Source organism: Polypterus senegalus, chromosome 1 (genome assembly GCF_016835505.1).
Source record: "Polypterus senegalus isolate Bchr_013 chromosome 1, ASM1683550v1, whole genome shotgun sequence".
NCBI classification, from domain to species: Eukaryota; Metazoa; Chordata; class Cladistia; order Polypteriformes; family Polypteridae; genus Polypterus; species Polypterus senegalus.
This window is the reverse complement of record NC_053154.1, coordinates 209,790,031-209,811,037: the sequence shown is the minus strand read 5'-3', so window position 1 is coordinate 209,811,037 and position 21,007 is coordinate 209,790,031. Positions and strand designations below refer to the sequence as shown.

Below are 21,007 nucleotides of genomic sequence, written 5' to 3'. Positions count from 1 at the left end.
TAATGAGATCTTAAGGACTTCAAACCCTGAGGTTGTAGGTTCAAGTCCCACTATGACACTGCGTGACCATGAGCAAAGTACTTGTCTTGCCTGTGTTCCAATTGGAAAACCAAAAGAAATATAACCCATTTGATCCATAGGAATGAAAAATCAAAAAAGAGACCTCCTTAATATCCTTTGAGTCTTTCCTAGACAACATTGAGATGACAAAGAAAATGGAGACATGTTCTTTTGTCTCATGCTTCTCAGGGTTTCTCCTGAGGAAAAAAATACCTTGGCATTCTTACAAGTGTCTCCTCTTTGGTTTCAGCAGAGATAACACAAAGGGCTCAGATCTTTCAAATAGTGTCTTGTCATTTTTTTTCACAATCTGAAAGTATTTGCACTGTGTGCTAAGTAATATCTAGTTAAATGTATGGACTGTTGTTTGTAGTATTGAAACACTTTACTACGATTATAAAAACTGTAGTCCTTCCTTCTGAATAATACTATTAGTTGCTCTAATTTATACTGTTGTGCTTCAATTAGGTCTTACCCATTCTAGAAGAAAAATGTGTGGCACAGTGGTTAAGACTTTGGACGTCACACCCTGGGCCTGTGAGTTTTAATCTCACTACTGACACTAATGTGTGACCATGAGAGAAGCCACTTCATCTGCATGTGCTCCAATTGGAAAAAACATCCATCCATCATCCAACCCACTATATCCTAACTACAGAAAGCTAATCCCAGGGAACAAGGCAGGAAACAAACCCTGGGCAGGGTGCCAGCCCACACAATTTAGGATCACCAATGCACATCTTTGGGAGGAAACCAGAGCACCTGAAGGAAACCCACGCAGACATGGGGAGAACAGGCACACTCCACACAGGGAGGACCCAGGAAGCGAACCCAGGTCTCCTAACTGCGAGGCAGCAGCACTACCCACTGCACCACCGTGCCACCCTTGGAAAAAACAAATGTTGAATGCCACCATGGATAATGTCTATGAAAATATGAAGTCTTGAAAGAGATTAAAACAAGACTAGAAAGAGATTTCATATAAATGCAATGTGCTTTTCAAACCAAGTCCTCAATCTTGACTCCGTTTACCTCAGATGAATCTAATTTTTGTCTAAAGCTATTTCTCCTGAGGAATTTTAGGAGACACATCTGTAATGAAAATAATGAAATATGAGTAACAATCTCTTGAGCCACCTAAGATCAACCTTTGAACAGTAACATTTTCCTTTGGGGATTGGGCAGCGATGCCAGATATTATAAATTCATCTTAATTTTTTTATATCACTTTTCTCAAAACCACTTGACAATGCTTTCAACAAAAAGAAATAAAAAAATGTACGTCCAGATTGTGTTGAATCCAAAGCTGTAATGCTTACTCCCCCTGAAGTTCATCAATATCACTATGAAATCCAAAATCTGACTGACTTGAATGCCATCTTGGCAGGTTCTGGCTAATTCTGTAAGTGACAATTTGAATGCTGGTCTAATAATTAACACTCATGGAGCAGATGCAGACGTGATTGTGTTAATTACATCCTGTTCTTGCTCGAGAGACTGCTATTTTCCGTGTCACAAGTCAGACAGCCTTCTGCGGAAGGATGCTCTTCCATGGAAGTCCACCTCCTCAATATGAAAGAATGTGGGTTCAGTAAGCTAGCACATTCCATTATCATTATCTGTGTGACTGGTCTGCCAATGTTGTCTTTGGATGGTACAACTAATCACCTCCTGGGGACCTCCAAGACAACTCAGGGACTTGTCAGGACATCACATTCAGAGGGCGGTCCTGGCAGCAGCACAAGAACACAATCACAGCAGAATATTGCTATTCTGGGATCGAATCTGCTCCCACGCTTTAGGCTGTGTGAATGTGAGAGTCATTTCATTTCGTGATATCCTAGAGCTTTTAACACAACATCTGTGAAAGAGTTATTCCGGCTGGATATATCACAGTAGGGACCAAAAAGTGTATGGTTAATTTTAAAAAATGTCACAATTAGATTTTCTTCACAACGCACGGTTGAAAACAAATCAGTTATTAAGTCTTTTGAAAACATGACCTGCTACAAATCATAAGCTGTAATGCATTTGGAGACTTAACAAGATGCTGTCTAAAAATGAAGCAGTAATGTGTAATTCTGTCATTTGCAGCTGAGGGCGTCATTCAGTTGATCATAACAAGTGGCATCCTACCCTTCATGGCTGAGGCTCTTCAGAGGAACAGCTCAATCTCTGCCCAGGGTGCCTTGTTCATTGCGGAACTGGCAAAAGCAGGTAAGAGCATTCAAAGTCAAATGTTATATGTCAGAAATGAAAATACAGTATCTAGTATTGGCCATTTTTGTCTTTCATGGCAGGCTGCTCACTCATATCTCGCATACTATACTTTACTTTTTTCTTTCATGTCTCTGTCTATTTTCCTCCCCAAGCGTGTGCCAGTTAGGTGAAATGGCAATTTCAAGTTGTTTGAGTGTAGGTGTGTGCACGAGTGCACGCTCTGATGGACTGGTTCTCTGTCCAGGGATATTTCTTGAACTGTACCCTATGTTGCTGAGATACGCTCTGCTCCCTGTGACCTTGAATGGAATTAAGCAGGTCGGGATCATTATGTTATGTGACAGAAAGAGACACCAGACATCGCAAAGGTTTAGGGCAACCCCCCGTATAATATGCTCCTGGCTGCAAAAGTAAAAAGGTTTGAGAAGCGAGTGGTGATACAAGACAGAGTCCCACAAAGGAACTGTTCTCCAAAGGAGGGGAGTGGGGTTTTATACTGAGACTTTAGGAAGTGATGTCGTCCTCGGGATCAGGACAGGAAGTGATGTCCTCTGAGCTGAGGCACCGTCTCCTGGTGTGATTTCCCGGGAAAGGTCTGCAGGAGACTTAGAAAAAGAGTCAGTGCACCCTGCTGCCCCCTGGGCGGATGTGTTAATATAATTCTCTAAGCCCTTCAGCTGCCTCCTATACGCACGTGTGTGACAGTTATAACATATTATGGATGGTGCAGTGATTAACGAGTCTTCTCCTGGCATTTTGGACATGAATTTCTGCCATAGCAGAATGGACTCTGTGAGTGACTGTGGTTTGTTGTGAGTGTGCCTTTCTGTCACACTATACACTCTCACACTAAGCTGCTAGATGGACATTTAGCAGCTGATGGCCGTAAGGTGATGGGAAACCAACTAGAAAGACAGGAATGGATCATGCTTCTTCACTGTGAGCTCTTTCACAGTATGCATGTTTTAATTGTATTGAAAGTTTGTTTTTTCTACTTGTACTCCGAGGGCATGTCAAACCTGATGACTGTAGTTGCTGATTGTGCTATCTGAGAATGTCAGATTAAACTACTAAAAATCTACAAATTACATGACTCCATGATGACTTTCCAGCATCATAGGCCCCCAGACAAAGTAATATGCTGGTGCCCCTGTTTTGATAGCAAACAGACACATACATAGGCATCAGAAACATTGTGCACCCCTATGGTCCTGGGGCAACCGGCCAATGCCCATTGTACCCATATGTTAAGATGGCCCTGCTCTGCAGCACAGTTTCACATTTCCAGAATCTCTCAAGGTTGCCCTGCTTTTCTGACACCCAATAACTGTATGAATGCTTTCCAGATATGGGAATTTCAGCCGCAACTGCTATCTTTTTTTTTTGTTTTTCATTCTGTTGTCGCATGTAAAACACAAGACGTTCGACAGATAAGCCTCTCTTGTGTTTCTTATATCCTCGTAGCTGGTTTATATGCGTTCATTGGTGGTCAGTCCTCACACACGCAGAGTCTACCTCCACAGCTTTAGACCAAACAGGGCTGGTTGCAGACAAGGCTGTCTTAATGCATGGGCATGCTGGGCAGTTGCCCAGGGACCCCACAAGCATAGGTGCCCCATTCTAATCTATGTATGTTGTGACTTGCTGAGTGGTTGTTTAGGTAGGGGCCCCAGTGCAGTGCTTTGCCCGGGGGCCAATAATGCTGTTAAGACGGCTCCGGTTGCAGACTGGTCAGACTGAGTCACTAGGAATGTCGGGCTATATGACTTAAATTCGCAGAAGTGCGCTGTGACTGCCTCCATTGTGCTAAGGTTAAGATGTCTGTGATTGAAAGTTGCTAGAAAAATTGTGAAATGTGACCTTAACTGGGCCTTAACTTAATCTGTCAGACTGAAAAAAAGGTATAAACAGCAATACAGTGGAACCTCAGTTCACGACAATAATTCGTTCCAAAACTCTGGGTGAAACTGATTTGGTCGTGAACCAAAGTAATTTCCCCCCATAGGATTGTATGTAAATACAATTAATCCGTTCCAGACCATACAAACTGTATGTAATTATATTTTTTTAAAGTTTTTAAGGCACAAATAAAGTTAATTATACCATAGAATGCACAGAGTAATAGTAAACTAAATGTAAAAACACTGAATAACACTAAGAAAACCTTGAACAACAGAGAAAACTAACACTGCAAGAGTTTGCGCTAAAAACACTTTTTTTTAATGAGTTTTAAGCACAGGGAAAAAAATGAACATTTGAAAAATCCGTAATTTATTAAACCACCAAGAAAAGTAACAATGCACGCTACGAACCGATCGCTGTAAACAGAAGTGAAGTGGAGGTTAAAATCCAATAGAAAAAAGTCTTCATTAAATGCAACAAGGTTAAAACAATGCTCGGATCTGTCTCTTTAAAAACAAGCCTTATGCATCCAGCCGTGTGTTTCTCTCTCGCGCGCGCGCACATCTGTGTGTGTGTCTCTCTCGCGCGCATCTGTGTGTGTGTGTCTCGCGTACACATGTCTGTGTGTGTGTCTCGCGTGCGCATGTCTGTGTGTGCGTGTCTCTCTCGCGCGCGCATCTGTGTGTGTGTCTCTCTCTCTCGTTGCACAGGGAATGCACAGGGAGAGACTGAAATCATTGGCGCGCACAAATCGAAAGGGAAACTGGCTTGTTCGTATACCGAGTATGTGGTCATGAACAGATGCAAAAGTTTACTAACTTTTTGGTCGTAAACCGATTTGTACGTGTTCCGAGACGTTCGTGAAACAAGGTTCCACTGTATTTTGATTTATGTAAATGCATTCTTGATAAAATATTTATTAATGATTTATTGTTTGTTGTGTGAACAACATGTTTTATGGCTGCTGATTTGAACATTACAAAAGGAGCTGCCTAGTTCCAGCACATCTTCAGAAAATACATCTCAGACTATTAATAACATGAATTATATAAACATCACTGATTTTATTTTGGATGTATAAAAGTGATATTAATTAGTGACAAAAACTATTTTTATAACACATGTAACCAGTAGATGGTGCCACCAAGCTCCAAACCCAATAATATCCAACACAGCCATGGATTCAGATTAAGGATTTTTAATCCACTAAATGTCAAATTCCATACAATACAGCCAATAATTATACAAACAATGAACCTCTGTCCTCTTCTTCCACCTCCATTTGCGTGTTGCCCGCTTCCTGAAGACTCTGACTCCCAGAGTTAAGGTGGCGGGCTCCATTTATACTGAACAAAGAACAACGTCTGTTGACTCAGCATGACTTGTGGTGACTAATTCTAAGTTGTTGGGAACCTGGGTAGTCCTTCTCTGACAGAGCCTCCTTTTAGCACCCCAGTCCTGGGACCCTGACAGGACTGCACTTCTGGACTCCAGTTCCCATGAGCCCCTGCGGGTGTTCCAAGCTGGGATGCCTCCAGCAGACCACTGCTGCCTAACATATGGGAGATGGAGCTGTTCCTGGCCTCCTTCTTCTGCTTGTCTATTCCCTGGCACCTTCCATTTTATCTTGAGGTCATGCCATTATCCAAATGTGATACCTGTCTGTCCTCCATGGCACTCACACACACTATAATGTTTTATCAAAATGAAACATCACCAGCTAGAAATCCAGTTGAGGGCACAGCTCAACTGCTATGCTGAATGCTTGGGTTTGAAATACAATAAAACTGAATTTATGACTATGTCTTATATGACATTTTAATATTTATAGGTTCATAGGTTGTGGTGGTCTGGGTCAGCTCCATGCTCCAAGGCTGCTTTAAGGGGGCCATTAGAATCTAGAACTGTTGATAACGTACCTGAGGATGAGCCAGGCAAATGAAGAAACACACAGTCAGCAAGGAGTTGGTGCTTAGTGTTCAAAGTGCAGTGCTCCAACAAAAAAATAATCCATTAAAAAACCAGGTGCTAAAAAGGTGGCAGTTAAAATGTCCCAACCAAAATCTGTCCCTTAAACACAATCCCGAGCCACAATGCCTCCTTACTGAAAACTGACATCCCCTCTGCTTACTCCTGATGACATCTCTGCAGCAAGAGGAGACGTCCAACAACAGACACAGTCAACCGAAACATGGCTTGTGTTCCCATTGCCAGTCCCTCCGCATTCAGTGGGGTGCCATGCTGAGTCTTACTCTACCTCTTACCCACCGCCACTTCAAAGGTGGAAGCCCACATGGAGTGTTGGGACGCCCCTCTCTGCTATCGGGGCCATCTTCCCATCCACCTGCTTCCATTCCACTCATACAGGCTCCTCCTCAGCCATGTCTGTTTCTTTCTTTAACCTCCTTTCCTTCTTGTCCTTTTTATAGTCTCCCTTTACAACCCCTTTTGGGTGCAGGTACTGCCCTCCACCTGCTCTGAGGTGTGAATGACGCACTTGACATGTGAATGTGCGATCAGCCAAGCAACCTAATCAACCTCAGGGAGGCACATGAATGCTCACCAGTGCACCTACACCAGCTAGAGAGTCTGCATGCTCAGAGACTCCCAATTATTTAGAAACTGATCTTTGCCACAGACCTCTTTTCACATAAAGTCACTGTTGTCACATGTACAGAGCATTGTGCAAATCTTTCTGGCTTGTGCTAATCAACATACAACAAGTCATCACTCTCCAGCACCATGAACTATTTTAACTTGAAACTTCCTTATCAGAAGAATCTCAGAACAGACATTAGAGTTATTTGCATATCTCTGTGTTTTGCACAGTTTTCCCCCAACATTGAATGTTTAGGTGTAATAAGCATTTTTATATTTTACCATTTATGTATGTTTTTAATGGATATAGAAAATACACTTATTATGACTGAATTACTTGACAGTTTTCTGTGGAATTTGTTGAGTTGTCATATTATTGCCTCTATTGATAAAAAGGATCATATTAGATACTTATGATTTAGTTATTGTGACTGGTATCATCACTTCTTCCAACAGTTCTTAATAATGAACTTTTAATGACCTGCTAGCAAATCGTGCTTGCGAAAGTTTCTCAAGAATAAAGGCGTTAATGAAACGATGACGAGGGAGAGAAGAACATCACACATTACAGTAAGAAAGGAAATTACTTTAATAAGTAGTGACTTGTGAGAGGACTCAATATTAGAATAGTCACATAATTAATATGAGATAGTCACTTACAACAGCATGAATACTTAAAAATAAAAAGTTTAGCTGAACATATTGGATAAGAAGGGAAACGCAGGGCACATGTAAGTCAGTATGTGTGAAGTATGGCTGTCAGGTAATGTAGTATACCAACATCTATGTATAATAATTGTCAGAAGATGTCAGAATTTGTTGATTAAATGTTATTGTCAGCAAAAATATTCCCCTGTGTGTATCCCGCAAGTACCTCTACGTTTAACGTGGGTTTCGATGTAACTCTGGAAAATGTAGTGTACAACTGGCCATGGGTAAAAACAGGTCCTGGCAATTAAACTTAGACGTTATTAAACATTTGTCATTGTGACTTGGTGATAGTCATACAATATGCTCAACAAACTGGGAACTGCCAAAGCCATAATATAAAGGGAATATGTTGTTTTGAGCTGTCAGTCTTATGGAATCCCTGCAGTTTTTCCATTGTAATGTTTCTTGCTGTCTGGCAGTTTGCTGCTGCTCTTCAGAAAGGTTGTGTTTGTAATTAGTTTTTCGTTCACTGTCTAGGTGAAAGACTTGCTGCCACTGATCTTCGGATAATGTTGCTGTATGGTTTGTCATACATTGTTTTTGTTATTCTAAAGCATCTTGCCTGTGCTGGTTGGTCTGACGTGATGTAGATGTTTCTGTTTCTGTGTGTTGATGTGAGTATATAGGCCGGCGAGACAGTTTCTGTTTATCGCAGCTAGACTGTATGTGCCTTTTCATTTTATCAGGAGGCTTACATTGAAGTGAAGGACAAAGAAGGTATAAAATGGTAGTGTCATAATGCAGTTTCAGTCAGTAACAAAGTATGTACCAAATAAACAGTCAAATACTACAGTCGATAAATGGTCACATTGAAGAATTGAAGACTTGAACATAAGTGTAAGACCAAAACTCTGCCAGGAACATGGATTCCTCGCTATTGTTGTGGAGGGATATAATAGTTGTGGCAACCATTGTTTACATCGAGTACGGACGGACACAAGCGAAATAATATAAGAATATGAGTAATGGATTCAGCATTTCAACCAGGCTGGCAGTTGATGGATCTTTAAAGGTTTAGTATTCCACAAGCGAAACTAATATCTCCTTCCTCAATTATTCTCAAACAATGCTGCTGTCTTCCACAGCTTCTTCCATATGGCTCTGTGCTCTCTCACCTGCACATTTATACCATTGGCACCACCTCAAACCATTCACTTTCTTCATGTCCTTTAGCCAATCCAAGCCAGGATTCTTCTTTAAACCTGCTGGGGTCTACACCCGCAAACCAATGGATTTTAACAGTAGGGAAGTGTCTCCAAAGTACCTGCTGGTAAGTGCTATCTAGGTGGCAGAAATAAAACATATTAATTAAAGAAAGAAACTTATAATCTACTAGGAAAAGTCTGGTAAACCCTTTTGAGTGAATAATCAAGCAGGATAAAGTTTGTCAATCTGCGTCATTTATTTACCCTTGTGGCGCCATGCTAAAGAGGGAGCATCCTGTACAGTTGTCTGTTATAGAATGATCAGAAGGGTCAAATTTTACGGGTGTAGGTATGTTTTATAAGCAACTGAATTGGCATAACAGTGTCAATCAATGCATATATTTACTGGTTCATTGGTTTACATCCAAATGATCTGTATGAAATAAAAGTCTACTTTATTATATTCTTATTATCCTTATACTCTTTGGGTTGCGCCACCACCCTTGAAATATTTGTGTACATAACAACAGTCCAATCTTGTTGAATACAGGACATCTGATCTCTTGGTCATCCTTCAGTACATTTTGTGTATTACGGTTTTGTTCACTTGATCTTTTTTCTGGTTTTCTGATATGCCTGAACAGGTTTCTGACATTTATGAACCCTTTATGCTATTTCTTTATTGTGAATGCTACAGTATGTTACCTCAAAATTATTCTCTCACACTATCCACATATCTCCACACTTGGCATGAATTCCTCCTGTGGCCGGCTTCTCCAGGTAGCTCTATCATCTTCTAATAGTCCAAAGACTCTTCAGCAAATTGTGACTCCTGCAGGTCCACTCGGTTGGCATTGCAAAATATTTTACAAGTAATGCACCACCTAAGTTAGAAAACTGGTAGTCAACATGCAGACCTGTCAATCAAATGTAACAGTATAAACTTTGTGAAGATTGGTTGAGAAATAAGAAAGTTACAACTGGTTTTAGCAAGTGAACTCACTATGTCTCACTACACTGGTATGTGTTTACATGCAAATCCTGACCTTTCCAATATGGTGGATGAAATAGGACTAGGAAAAGTAACCATTCTGGAATCTATCTGTGTACATCTATGTTCTGATACCCTGTGTAAAGAGTACAACATTTAGATTTCCCAGCATCCATTCTGTGATTACTTGGGAACAGTATAGCAGCTGTCCACTAGTGGTTTGAGGGGACTAACTTACTGAATCTTAAGGTCGCCAGTCTTTTTTCAATTATGTTGACAAAGTCCGCCTGGGCATCTTGTCTAAGATGATCCATCCACTGCACTTCCCCTTAAAGTCCTGCTGACCATTACAGTGTTTACAGTTAGGGTTTGGAAGTAAAACTTTAGGACAACCGATGTGCATTCCTAGTAAAATTCAGGAAACAGAGCTTGGACATTTGATCAGATCGTAATGATTTTAGATGGTGCAAATCTAAGGAAGTTAGTAAGGTCTAAAAGAATAATATGAGCACTGCAATCTGTCCCATCAGAGCACCCAACTGCAATGCTGTAGTACGACCAGAGCATCCATGGGAAAAGAGGAAGGGTGAAAAAAATGAAACACTGTAATGGGAGGAGAAAGAGTTAGAAAATAACACAGTAAAGCAGCATAGTGGATTTACATTTGCCAGGATTAATCTATAAATTATTCTGAGATTTTTGTAAATGTTACTCCATTAGCAAAACTGAATTTACATTACAGTCTGCTCCATAGTTGCCCTGTGCATTGTATGCACACTAAAATACAGCGCAAGGCGGAACTGAAATGCAGACATTTTAAGCAGTCAGTTGTTAATGTGTTGTTATGGCATTAGGGGGAAATTGGAAGGGAACAGAAGCATCTGAAGATAAACAAAAAGTAGACAGCTCTCCCAGATTCCTGTGCTGCCCCCTCAAAACCATCATTTCTTGCCATCACAACAACCCTTATCTGTGGAAATTAATTTTTCCCTTCATCTTTATTGTAATTATGCCATCATTCTGAGTTCCGCATCAACTTTGCAATGTTGGCCTGGTATTCTTGCTTGGTTTCTTTCTTAGGAATTAAAGGTCTTTAATAAAGACAGGCAGACTATTTAGGCAGCCACTCACAAATAACAATTGAAATTAACAGAATTGTTTTGTTTTTATCGCATATCAATGGTTTGGAATCAGACAATGTACATGACTGCTGCTTTACATCGCTGAAGACCTGGGTTCGAATCACAAATGACTCATTATTTAGGTGGAGTCTGCACACTCCTGGCACTTGCAGGTACTCTCTGGTTTCATCTCTTGTCCCAAAGATGTGTACATTTGGCTTGAAGAAAGATTCTAATGATTCCAGTCCACCATCACAAAAGGCTTGATTTATAAAACAATTATTGCTGTTTATATTCACTTTGGGCAAAGGACAATGACTGGTCTCTACTCAAAAGGCTATGCCCTGTTGTTGCTTATTCATTCCATATACATCAAAAACAGCATAACATAACCTAACACTACCAAACCTGCGTAATCCAATTCAAGTTGGGAGCTGGAGTCTATGTTAACTTTTACTAGTTACATGTGCCTTAAAAAATGTTTTCTGCCCATTATTCTATTTAAAACAAAATAATGCTTTATATTTTAAAAAATATGAATATTTCCATTTCTTCATTTGTGTCTTAATATAATAAAGCTTCCCAGGTTGCTATATACAGTATAACATCAGACACAAGGCCGACAGCAGCCATGTACAGGACAGCAGTCCACTGCTGGGTACTTTCATTTGGAGTCACCAGTCAATCTCAGCTCTAAATCTTTGGGATTTCAAGGGGAGGACGGGGAAAACCAAGACCCAACCTAAATAGACAAGGAGGCAACAAATGAATTCCACTGGACTGCGATTTAAAACAATCCTGGAGAGCAGTCCATCACAAGCCATACTCAAACACACCATCCAGTGGAATATCATCAGTCAACTTGGAACAAAACTCACTAAATGCCTTACACAGACCGTAGTGATGCGTAGTTATGGTTACCTAGATATATATTGTGAACCACTAGAGGGTATTGCAGCAACCCAAACCTCAGACAAAAAAGCACAGACACGGTTCCAGATACTAATGAATAGATTTATTGCTACAGATACCTTATGAACTCTCTACAACTCCCTTCTCCTCTAATCTTGAGTGAGCTTCGCTCAACTACTATTCCGACCCTGACTCCCCCAGGGGAAGCAATCAGCTTACATTATACCAGAACTGGGAGTCCTTCTGGTGCTATTAGGTGGAACAGAACATCCCTGTGACAGGAGAACCTTCCTCCAGCAGCTCCCCCTAGTGTCGCCTGAGGACCCCAATAGGGCTGCCTATCAAAATTACAACTTCCATGGAGCCCTGCAGGTCTCCAAATGGGATGCACTTCAGTGGGATGTCACTACCCAGTGTACTGGGTAAGCACATGGCCCTAAGAAGCAGTCTTCTCATGTCCATCCATTGCAATGGCCTCCCGACCGGGAAAGGCACAACTTACCAACCTGGTTGATATATCCATCCAACCACATCCTTATATTTAAAAGAACTGCCAGCCAGGTAAAGAACCTCCCATCCCAGCCAAGATGCTAACTGACCCATGTTGTTTATTACAATATATTTACAAATATATGACATACAGTGCCTGTCAAATAATACAAAGAGTACACAACATGAGCTCATCAGGTGTATGCACCTTTGCTTCTCCTTGTGGGGTTCAAACCTTGGATATCAGCATTGAGCCACAGCAGCTGGTTCGCTTACTTGACACGGTGCAGATCGGAGTGTTACTTCAATAGTTCTGATCACACTCTAAATATTTGCGTGGTCACCAACAGGTAAACCTTGTGGTTGGTCAGCCAGCTGGCAAAAATGCACCACTCCCTCTCAGTTGTGAGAAGCAGATCACAGCATGTTATGGAGTACTTGTCAAATAATACAAAGAGCACACAACACGCGTTTTGCCCTAATTGGGGCTCATCAAGTGTACACACCTTTGCTTCCCTTTACAGTGATCGAACCTCAGACGTTAGTGCCTGAGACAGAGCCTCAGATGTTGAGCCACAGTGGCTGGTTCACTCATTTGACAGGATGTAGATCAGAGTATTACTTCCATAGATTTGATCGCCATCTGATTATTTTGGTGGTCACCTATCAGGTAACACTTTGTGTTGTATACTTTTTGTATTGTATGGGTCTCGGTTTTAGCAATGAGGGTTAGTCAGAGGTATCAGAAGTAGTATGGAAGCAAATGCGTACCTTTCTGCACACATGTACAGTATAACTATATATATATATATATATATATACATACTAGCAAAATGCCAGCTTAGCAGAGAGAGTAGTGTGTTAAAGAAGTTATGAAAAGAAAAGGAAACATTTTAAAAATAACGTAACATGATTGTCAATGTAATTGTTTTGTCACTGTTATGAGGGTTGCTGTCATATATATATATATATATATATACACACACACACACATATAAATATATATACATATACATATATACATATACACTTATCTACACATACACATATCTATATATATATACATATGCACATCTACATATATATACATATATATACACTGTGGTGGGTTGCCAGCATTTTACTCCGGCCCTCACCCTCAGGCCGCCAGGAGGAGCTCTCCCGAGAGCATATACGGGCCCCAAATTCCAGCAGGGCCTCATGGACTATGTAGTTTTTATACACAGCCCTGCTGGATACCTTGGGGGCCACTGGGAGTTGCTGTCGGGAAGTCAATGGACTCATTTGTGCACCATGACCCGGAAGTTCATCACAGGAAGAGCGAAGGGCTTCCGGGGTGAAGAAAAGTACTGTTTACCCTGACCCGGAAGGAATAAGGACTTGTGGAACTGTTGAGCAGAAACACTTCTGGGTCAGGAGGAATAAAAGGACTCTGGGAACTCTCAGACAACGAGCTGAGCTGGGTGGTAGGAGGGCAACGCATCTGGGAGTGGAGGATTTGTGATCATTATTGGTTTATTATTGATTATTGTGATTTATGAATATAGTGGAGTGGAGGGTGCTTGGTGCACATTATTATAATAAATATAATTATTGTGGCAATTTTACCAGGTGTTTTGCGTGGTACCTGAGAGTTCAAGGGAGTGCTAGTACCCCCTACTGCGACAACACATTTCAACATATATATAAACATACATATACATACATACATACACACACATATACATATATACATACATACATACAGATAAATATACATATATATATACACATACACATACATATATATATATACACATACATACATACACACACATATATATATACTGTATATACACACAGACACATATATATATATATATACACATACATACATACATACATATTTATCTATATGTTGTCAGGGATGCCAGGGGCTATGACCCGGCCGGGACGCCAGGAGGGACCGGAAGAGGGTCAGAGCCCGGCCTGGATCACGTGGGGTGCGCCTTCGGGTTGTTTTGGGAGCCACGGGTCAAGGGCTTGGAAGCTCTTCCCTGTAGGGGCCCGTGGCCACCGCCAGGAGGCGCCCAATGCCTTGGGATTTGTTTCCCCAGCACTCCTGCCACACCAGGAAGTGCTGGGGGAAGACTTGGGGCGGTGCCCGGGGAGCAGCCGGGAGGACAACCGACACTTCCGCCACGCTGGGGCGTGGCCAGAAGATTGCCGGGAACACCTGGGGCTCATCCGGGTCCCCCATAAAAGGGGCCGTCTCCCGTCATTCAGGGCTGGAGTCGGGTGGAGGTAGGACGAAGCTGTGAAGAGTGGAGCGGCCCGAAGAAAGGCATTGTGGCCAGGACATTGGGTATTTGGGGTTTGTGCGTGATTAGGTCTTTGTGACCATTGACTGGGGTCTTGGTGACCAAATAATTGTAAATAGTGTGTAAATAAACGTGTGGTGGTGTCAAAACAACATGTCCGCCTGTCTGTGCCCGGGTACCGTTCACATCTGGCGTAGTCGGCAGGATGCTCCGCCTGTTACAAAGGCGGAGACCTGTACAAAAATATTGTTGTGGGCGGCCCGGTGCAGCAGGGACCCCACCCACGTACGCGGGTGCTGCGTGCACACAGCCCAGCGGGTAAAGGAACCCCACGGACCGCCAGGGATCCGCAGGAGGCCGTTATTCCCTGAAGCGGGTGGGCGGCGTGCATTGGAAGAGTGCAGCGGTCTCCGGCAGCGCGCCGTTGCTGGGCGCCGGGGCGGCATGGCGTCCAGAGAGGCCACGCCGAGGGCGTTTCCTCGGTATGGCGGGACCTGGGAGGTGAGTTCCCTGCCTATCGGCAGCCGGCCCTTGGGGGCCGGGCGTGTGTTTTATTTTCCAGGCAGGGACCTCCAGGATCCGCGTCAGTGGCGGGCGCATGCTGGTTTGCGGGGCTCCGGCAGCACAGCGGCAGCAGCGAGGGCTGCGAAGGAGGAGACGCTGCAGCTCGAGGTGCTGGCAACAGCAAGGCTGCCGGCAAGCACGTCGCCGCCGCAGAAAGGGAGCCAAGATGGCGCGGACGGAAGTCCCTCCCCTGACAGGCACGCGATTGGGCGGTGTGTCTTGTGTGCCCGCCGATGACTGTAGAGAGGCGGGACCAGGAATGTCCATCACGGGCAGGGGAGACCCGATTGGGCGGAGGAGAAGGCCCACAGGAAGTGGCGGCGTCGGAGGCCGACAGTCAGGTAGGCTCAGCGTCGGTTAACTTCCTGTCTTTGCGGCTGCTTTGGCGGAGCTGGGCGTCCCTTCAGCCCGCCGGGCAGCGTGTGTTACAGGTGCTATGTGCCCTCCGGGCTGAGGTGCTGGTACTGGAGAAGAAGGCGCTGGGCGCTGAAACGTTACTATCGACAGCGGGGCGCGCGGCGCTGGAATCTCCAGCGGAGAGGTACAGCGGAGGCGGTGAGTACAGCCGACTCCGTAAAGCATATGGGAGGGCTGCTGAAAAAGGCTGTGAAGACAATGATCAGTTCGAGTAAGCAGCCCTCCGACAGGAGTGCGGCGCCGCGGACTGCATCTTGGCGAGGGGAGTCCGTGAGGACGCTGAAGGGACACGGGCTGCTAAGTGCCCCGGGTCCTAGCGCCCTCCGCCCCGAGTTGGCTGCGGTCTTGCGCCGCACTATAGGGACGCAGACGGGACAGAGGCGCCTTTTATTCCATAAGGAGTCTCAAACCGTCAGGCGTCCCAGAGTGAAGGGAGGAATAAAGGGCTGGGTGCGATTCCTCCGATAAGGTGAGCAGCGTTGCTGGGTGCAGCGTGTGGCTGGCTGCCCTCTGGGAGAGCAGAGGGAATCCCTGAGGCGGCGGAGAGAGCGGGCGGTGCCGGCGACTCCATCGTCGAGAGGACACGGAAGCGCGGAGAGGGTGCCGATCAGGCAAGTGCGGGGTGCGGTTGGAGGGAACGCTGCCCGTGCGTGGCACGAGCTGGGTGCTTTGGCAGCGGTTCTGCCCCTGTGTTCTCTTTGTAGGGGCGGACCCGGCGAGTTGAAGGAACCCTTCGGGCGGAACAGCCCTCTGATGTCGGGCCGTCTGCAGAAGGATCTCTCTGTCGGTGCGCAGGTGCGCTCGCAGCTGGAGGAGCCAGCGGGGAACAGTGGCTCAGAACAAAGGCGTGGAGGTCCCGGAGGGGGTGCCTACCGAGGAGGCCCGGGGTGCGGTAAAGGGGAGCACAACCTGTGCGAGGCACAGGGATGCACCATGGGTTGGTGTCGGGATTGTGTCTCCGCCCCTGTCCCTGCTGGGAGTGCGGGGCCGGACCCCGGCTATCCTCGAGTGGGACCCGTTTCGGAGCTCTGCTGCCCTCGCGGGGCGGGTCGCTCTTACCCACAGTGGTCTTCGCTGGCTGTGGGGCACTGTCAGGGATGCCAGGGGCTATGACCCGGCGGGGCGCCAGGAGGGCCGGAAGAGGGTCAGAGCCCGGCCTGGATCACGTGGGGTGCGCCTTCCGGGTTGTTTTGGGAGCCACGGGTCAAGGGCTTGGAAGCTCTTCCCTGTAGGGGCCCGTGGCCACCGCCAGGAGGCGCCCAATGCCTTGGGATTTGTTTCCCAGCACTCCTGCCACACCAGGAAGTGCTGGGGAAGACTGGGCGGTGCCGGGGCAGCGGGAGGACAACCGACACTTCCGCCACGCTGGGGCGTGGCCAGAAGATTGCCGGGAACACCTGGGGCTCATCCGGGTCCCCCATAAAAGGGGCCGTCTCCGTCATTCAGGGCTGGAGTGGGTGGAGGTAGGACGAAGCTGTGAAGAGTGGAGCGGCCCGAAGAAAGGCATTGTGGCCAGGACATTGGGTATTTGGGGGTTTTGTGCACGTGATTAGGTCTTTGTGACCATTGACTGGGGTCTTGGTGACCAAATAATTGTAAATAGTGTGTAAATAAACGTGTGGTGGTGTCGAAACAACATGTCCGCCTGTCTGTGCCCGGGTACCGTTCACAATGTATATATATATACTGTATATAGTAAAATCCCCGTGCTTCGCAGCAACAAAGAACTTTTAAATTTTTATTAAGAAGAAAAGAAAACCTTTTTAAACTGAGGGAAAATATACCAATAACTATCTGTTAAGGATCTCTTTGTATACCACGTTGTCAGTTCAGCACTCCGGTTGTAATATGACCAAGCTATGCACTGAGATTGCTTTTGAGAATGCAACATATAGTTTTGTCCAGGAGAAAAGCAATGTTGCCTCAAATCAATGGCAACCTTTTGTAGGGTGTGTCCCTGAGACTTATTAATTGTCATCACGAAGCAGAGCCTTACTGGAAATTTGAGGCATTAGAATTGAAATGGGAGATCAGAGGGTATAACGGTGATGCCAGGAATACATTCAGAGTGTGGCGCTCTGCTGTTTTTTTGTGTAGCTGCCTTCACACAGCTTCTCCGCTGCTTTATAAACGAATGCCATATAATGCCATTGTTTCTCCTTGCTTTGCGGTTCTGTACTGTTTTATTGTTCGTTTATGACGATTGTTATAGTTATTGTGTAGCTATTCGAGACTTACTTTACTGTTCAGGTACCCATTTCCTTTATTTAATCTGCAGCTTGTACGCTATTTTTTGTTCATTTATTACGATTATAGATATTTTTTGATTCCCTTCTTTAGCTGACTGCCTGCTCATATAAGGCGCTCCGCTGGTTTTTTGTGATGCAGCCTTTACACAACTTCTCCGCTGTTTTATAAACGAACGACATATAAAGCCATCCTTTTTCCTTACTTTGCCAAGGAAGCCGCCTTTATATTTAATCCACGGGTTCTCCAACATTTTATTGTTCGTTTATTACGATTATTATAGTTCTCTTTATATATCACGTTGTCAGTTCAGCACTCTGGTTGTAATATAGAAAGCTGCAAGCTCAATCTTGAGAATGCAACTTATAGTTGTCCAGGAGAAAAACAATCTTGCCTGAAATCAATGCCAACCTTTTGTAGGATCTGTCCCTGAGACTTATTACTTCTCATCACGAAGCAGAGCCTTACTGGAAATTGGAGTCATCTGAATTGAAATGGGAGATCAGAGGGTATAAAGGGGATGCAAGGAATACATTGAGTGTGGAGAAACTCTAGAGACACCGTGTGTATTAACTTGTGGATTTTTCTGTGAGTATTTGGTGGCAGCGTGACGAAGTTGCTTCCGCAAGACCACGTTAGCTGTGGAGCTCAGCTCAGAGCATATTCTTTTCCTACCTTGTCAATTGTGTAATGCGTTTTTTGAACAGGTTTGATTCATGGAAGTGATCACTCGTATTGCGTTCAGTCAGTTCATGTGAGCTGCTCTCTTGTGTGATGTTGCGATGTTCACGGCTTTATTTAATGTTAGCTAAAACCCGGCACTTAAAAGTTTCTCACTACAGCAATTTTAACTCTGTTACAAAGTGATCCAAAGTCTCGTTTATACCTCGTGTCTTCTCATTAAACTTGTATCTCGCGAATAAAGTATTCTGCGTTTTTCTTCAGCGCTCTTTGGAGCTCTTCCTTCTTTTCTACGTACTGCGGTCACAGTCAGTTCACGTGATTACGTAGGAGGCGTGATGATGTCACACGCAGCTCTGCCCCCCACGGCCATTGAGCTAACGTCCATTACAGTACATGGAGAAAAATAGGTTCCAGTTATGACCATTACACGTAGAATTTTGAAATGAAACCTGCCCAACTTTTGTAAGTAAGCTGTAAGGAATGAGCCTGCCAAATATCAGCCTTCTACCTACACGGGAACTTGGAGAATTAGTGATGAGTGAGTGAGTCAGTGAGGGCTTTGCCTTTTATTAGTATAGATTTCCCCTGGGGAGCAAATATTATAAGCTCACTGGACTCTCCTTACCCTTGATCATGCTATATACAATTAAAAAGTTTAGAGGGTTTAAATCAAAGGCAATATACACTGAATTGTGGTTTCCATTAAGTTGTTACATACAGCTTTGACGTTTATAGGCTTCACATTTACATGGCTCATGCAATAAACTGAATGTTTTAATCACTTCACAGAAAACAACAGACTAAAAGAAATAATATGGAGAAATACGTACGGTGTCCACCTCCACTGTGTTTCTTCTCCTTTACCGAGCTGTGCAAGTGTCTTATCAAGGTACGCTGTCACCTCTGGCTTGTGTTGCACCCTGGGACTGAAGTGTGCTGATGTGTTGTACCAGCAGTTCCTTGTTTCTGCTTTACGAATGGAGCATAGCAGCCTATTGCAGACTGACCTCTAGGAGGACACTCTAGTTCTCTGAAATATTGCATGCATGTTAGCACCAAGCCACCCCCCACTACCCCTTATACTTTGAAGTTAATGTATACTAAGAGTGCTCAACAATCCAATCCGGTGTGAATTTGTATGTACGAGGGTGAGTCAAAAATTATCCGCACTGCGACTCTAGAATTTATTTTAATCAACTTTCAGAAAGACAAATGCGTCATTTTTCGATATAATCTCCCTGCTTTTCAATACACTTTGTCCATCTGTCAACAAGCTTTCATATTCCTTCATTAAAAAATGTTTTAGGCTGAGCTGCGAGCCACGAATGCACTGCTGTCTTCACCTCTTATCAGACGTCAATCTTCGTCCTCATACGGCTTCTTTCGAAACCCAAGTCAGTCATGGATTATTGCATAGGCAGAGCCATGGCCGATTTACAAATGATTTGCCACATCATCATCTACTGTCACTTGTGGCTGACACTTGTGCGACCTTCCTTGAACTTTTCTATCCATTCATTCACACTTCTTTGTGACAAAACACTTTCTCCATACTGTGCACAAAGTCTTTGATAAATATTGGCACCAGGCACACCCTCAGACCACAAATAACAAATCACAGCACATTGGAGCAATGGGGCAGCCATTGTATCTTGCACGGCAGTTACAAATGCTCTGATGTAACACATTCACAACTGCATAGCAATTACTGGGGAGACAGGGATCTCGTTCGGAAAGTGCTTTTAAGAGAAGTTTTAATATAACCGGAGTGCAGATAATTTTTGACTCACCCAAGTATGTATTGTAAGGGACAATACCCTGGGACCAGCATCCCAGCCAGAACTGGTTCAGAATCCTTACCTGGCCGAGATGCCAATAACATGGAAGAACAGGGGAGAACATTATATTCAGCATATTGTCTCCCCCCATATTTTAGGTAGCAGCATCCATTTGGACAACAGCAGGGAATTGTAGTTCGGTAGTGCAACCCTACTGGGGTCCATAGGTTCCGCTAGGGGGATCTACAGGTACTTACACTCCCTATTCTTTGGGACTTCTGTAAGACCTGGAAGTGCTTCCAACAGGTGAAGCCTTGGCACTGGAAGTACTCCCAAGTCTTTTCCAGGCGAGTCTGAGAGAGGAGCAGAAGAGACAAATGTTAATTACTGTATTTGTACAAAGGGTATTTTGTATTAAGCCCCCCTTTGTTTAAACCTGGGACTGTTTTGTGTGTTAATGTTTGAGGTTTGGAGCTCAGTAATGCCTATATATTTTTATTGTATTTATTTATTTATTTCTTTATTAGGGGGCTTACCCCCTGCTTGCTGTTCGCCAACCCCCCTTGCCTGCACTACATGCCAGCCACTTCACGTCTCTGCCACTTGTGTTCTAAACAGGGGGGCTGAATACACCCCAAGGAGATGTGGTCGCTCATCCAAAACCCCCTCTTAAATGGTGATAAAATGGGAAACAAATTCCTTTTTTTTTACTTCTTCTTTGCTCGATCAGCTGCTGGCTTGCTGCTGCTGCTGTGCCGTGTGATCTGCATCTTGTGTGGCGTGTCGAACTTTCAAAAGCCAGTACAGCAGCTGTCCTGCTCTTTGTCTTTTATTTCTATCCCCGGCCATGGTTAAATCTATTGGCACA

General features: G+C 44.2%; 1 protein-coding gene across 3 annotated transcripts in view; it reads left to right on the top strand.

Annotated features, from left to right (window-relative positions):
- The window catches only part of si:dkey-191g9.5 (rap1 GTPase-GDP dissociation stimulator 1), a 57,539-nt gene that overhangs the window by 8,720 nt on the left and 27,812 nt on the right, over positions 1-21,007 (top strand). For 2 of the 3 annotated variants that reach the window (XM_039768022.1, XM_039768032.1), the window contains exon 3: positions 2,155-2,277. In XM_039768022.1, the coding sequence (XP_039623956.1) occupies positions 2,155-2,277 (123 nt within the window). Of the gene's footprint in view, positions 1-2,129; positions 2,278-21,007 lie in introns of all 3 variants that reach the window. The other variant, XM_039768026.1, reaches the window with a different exon arrangement.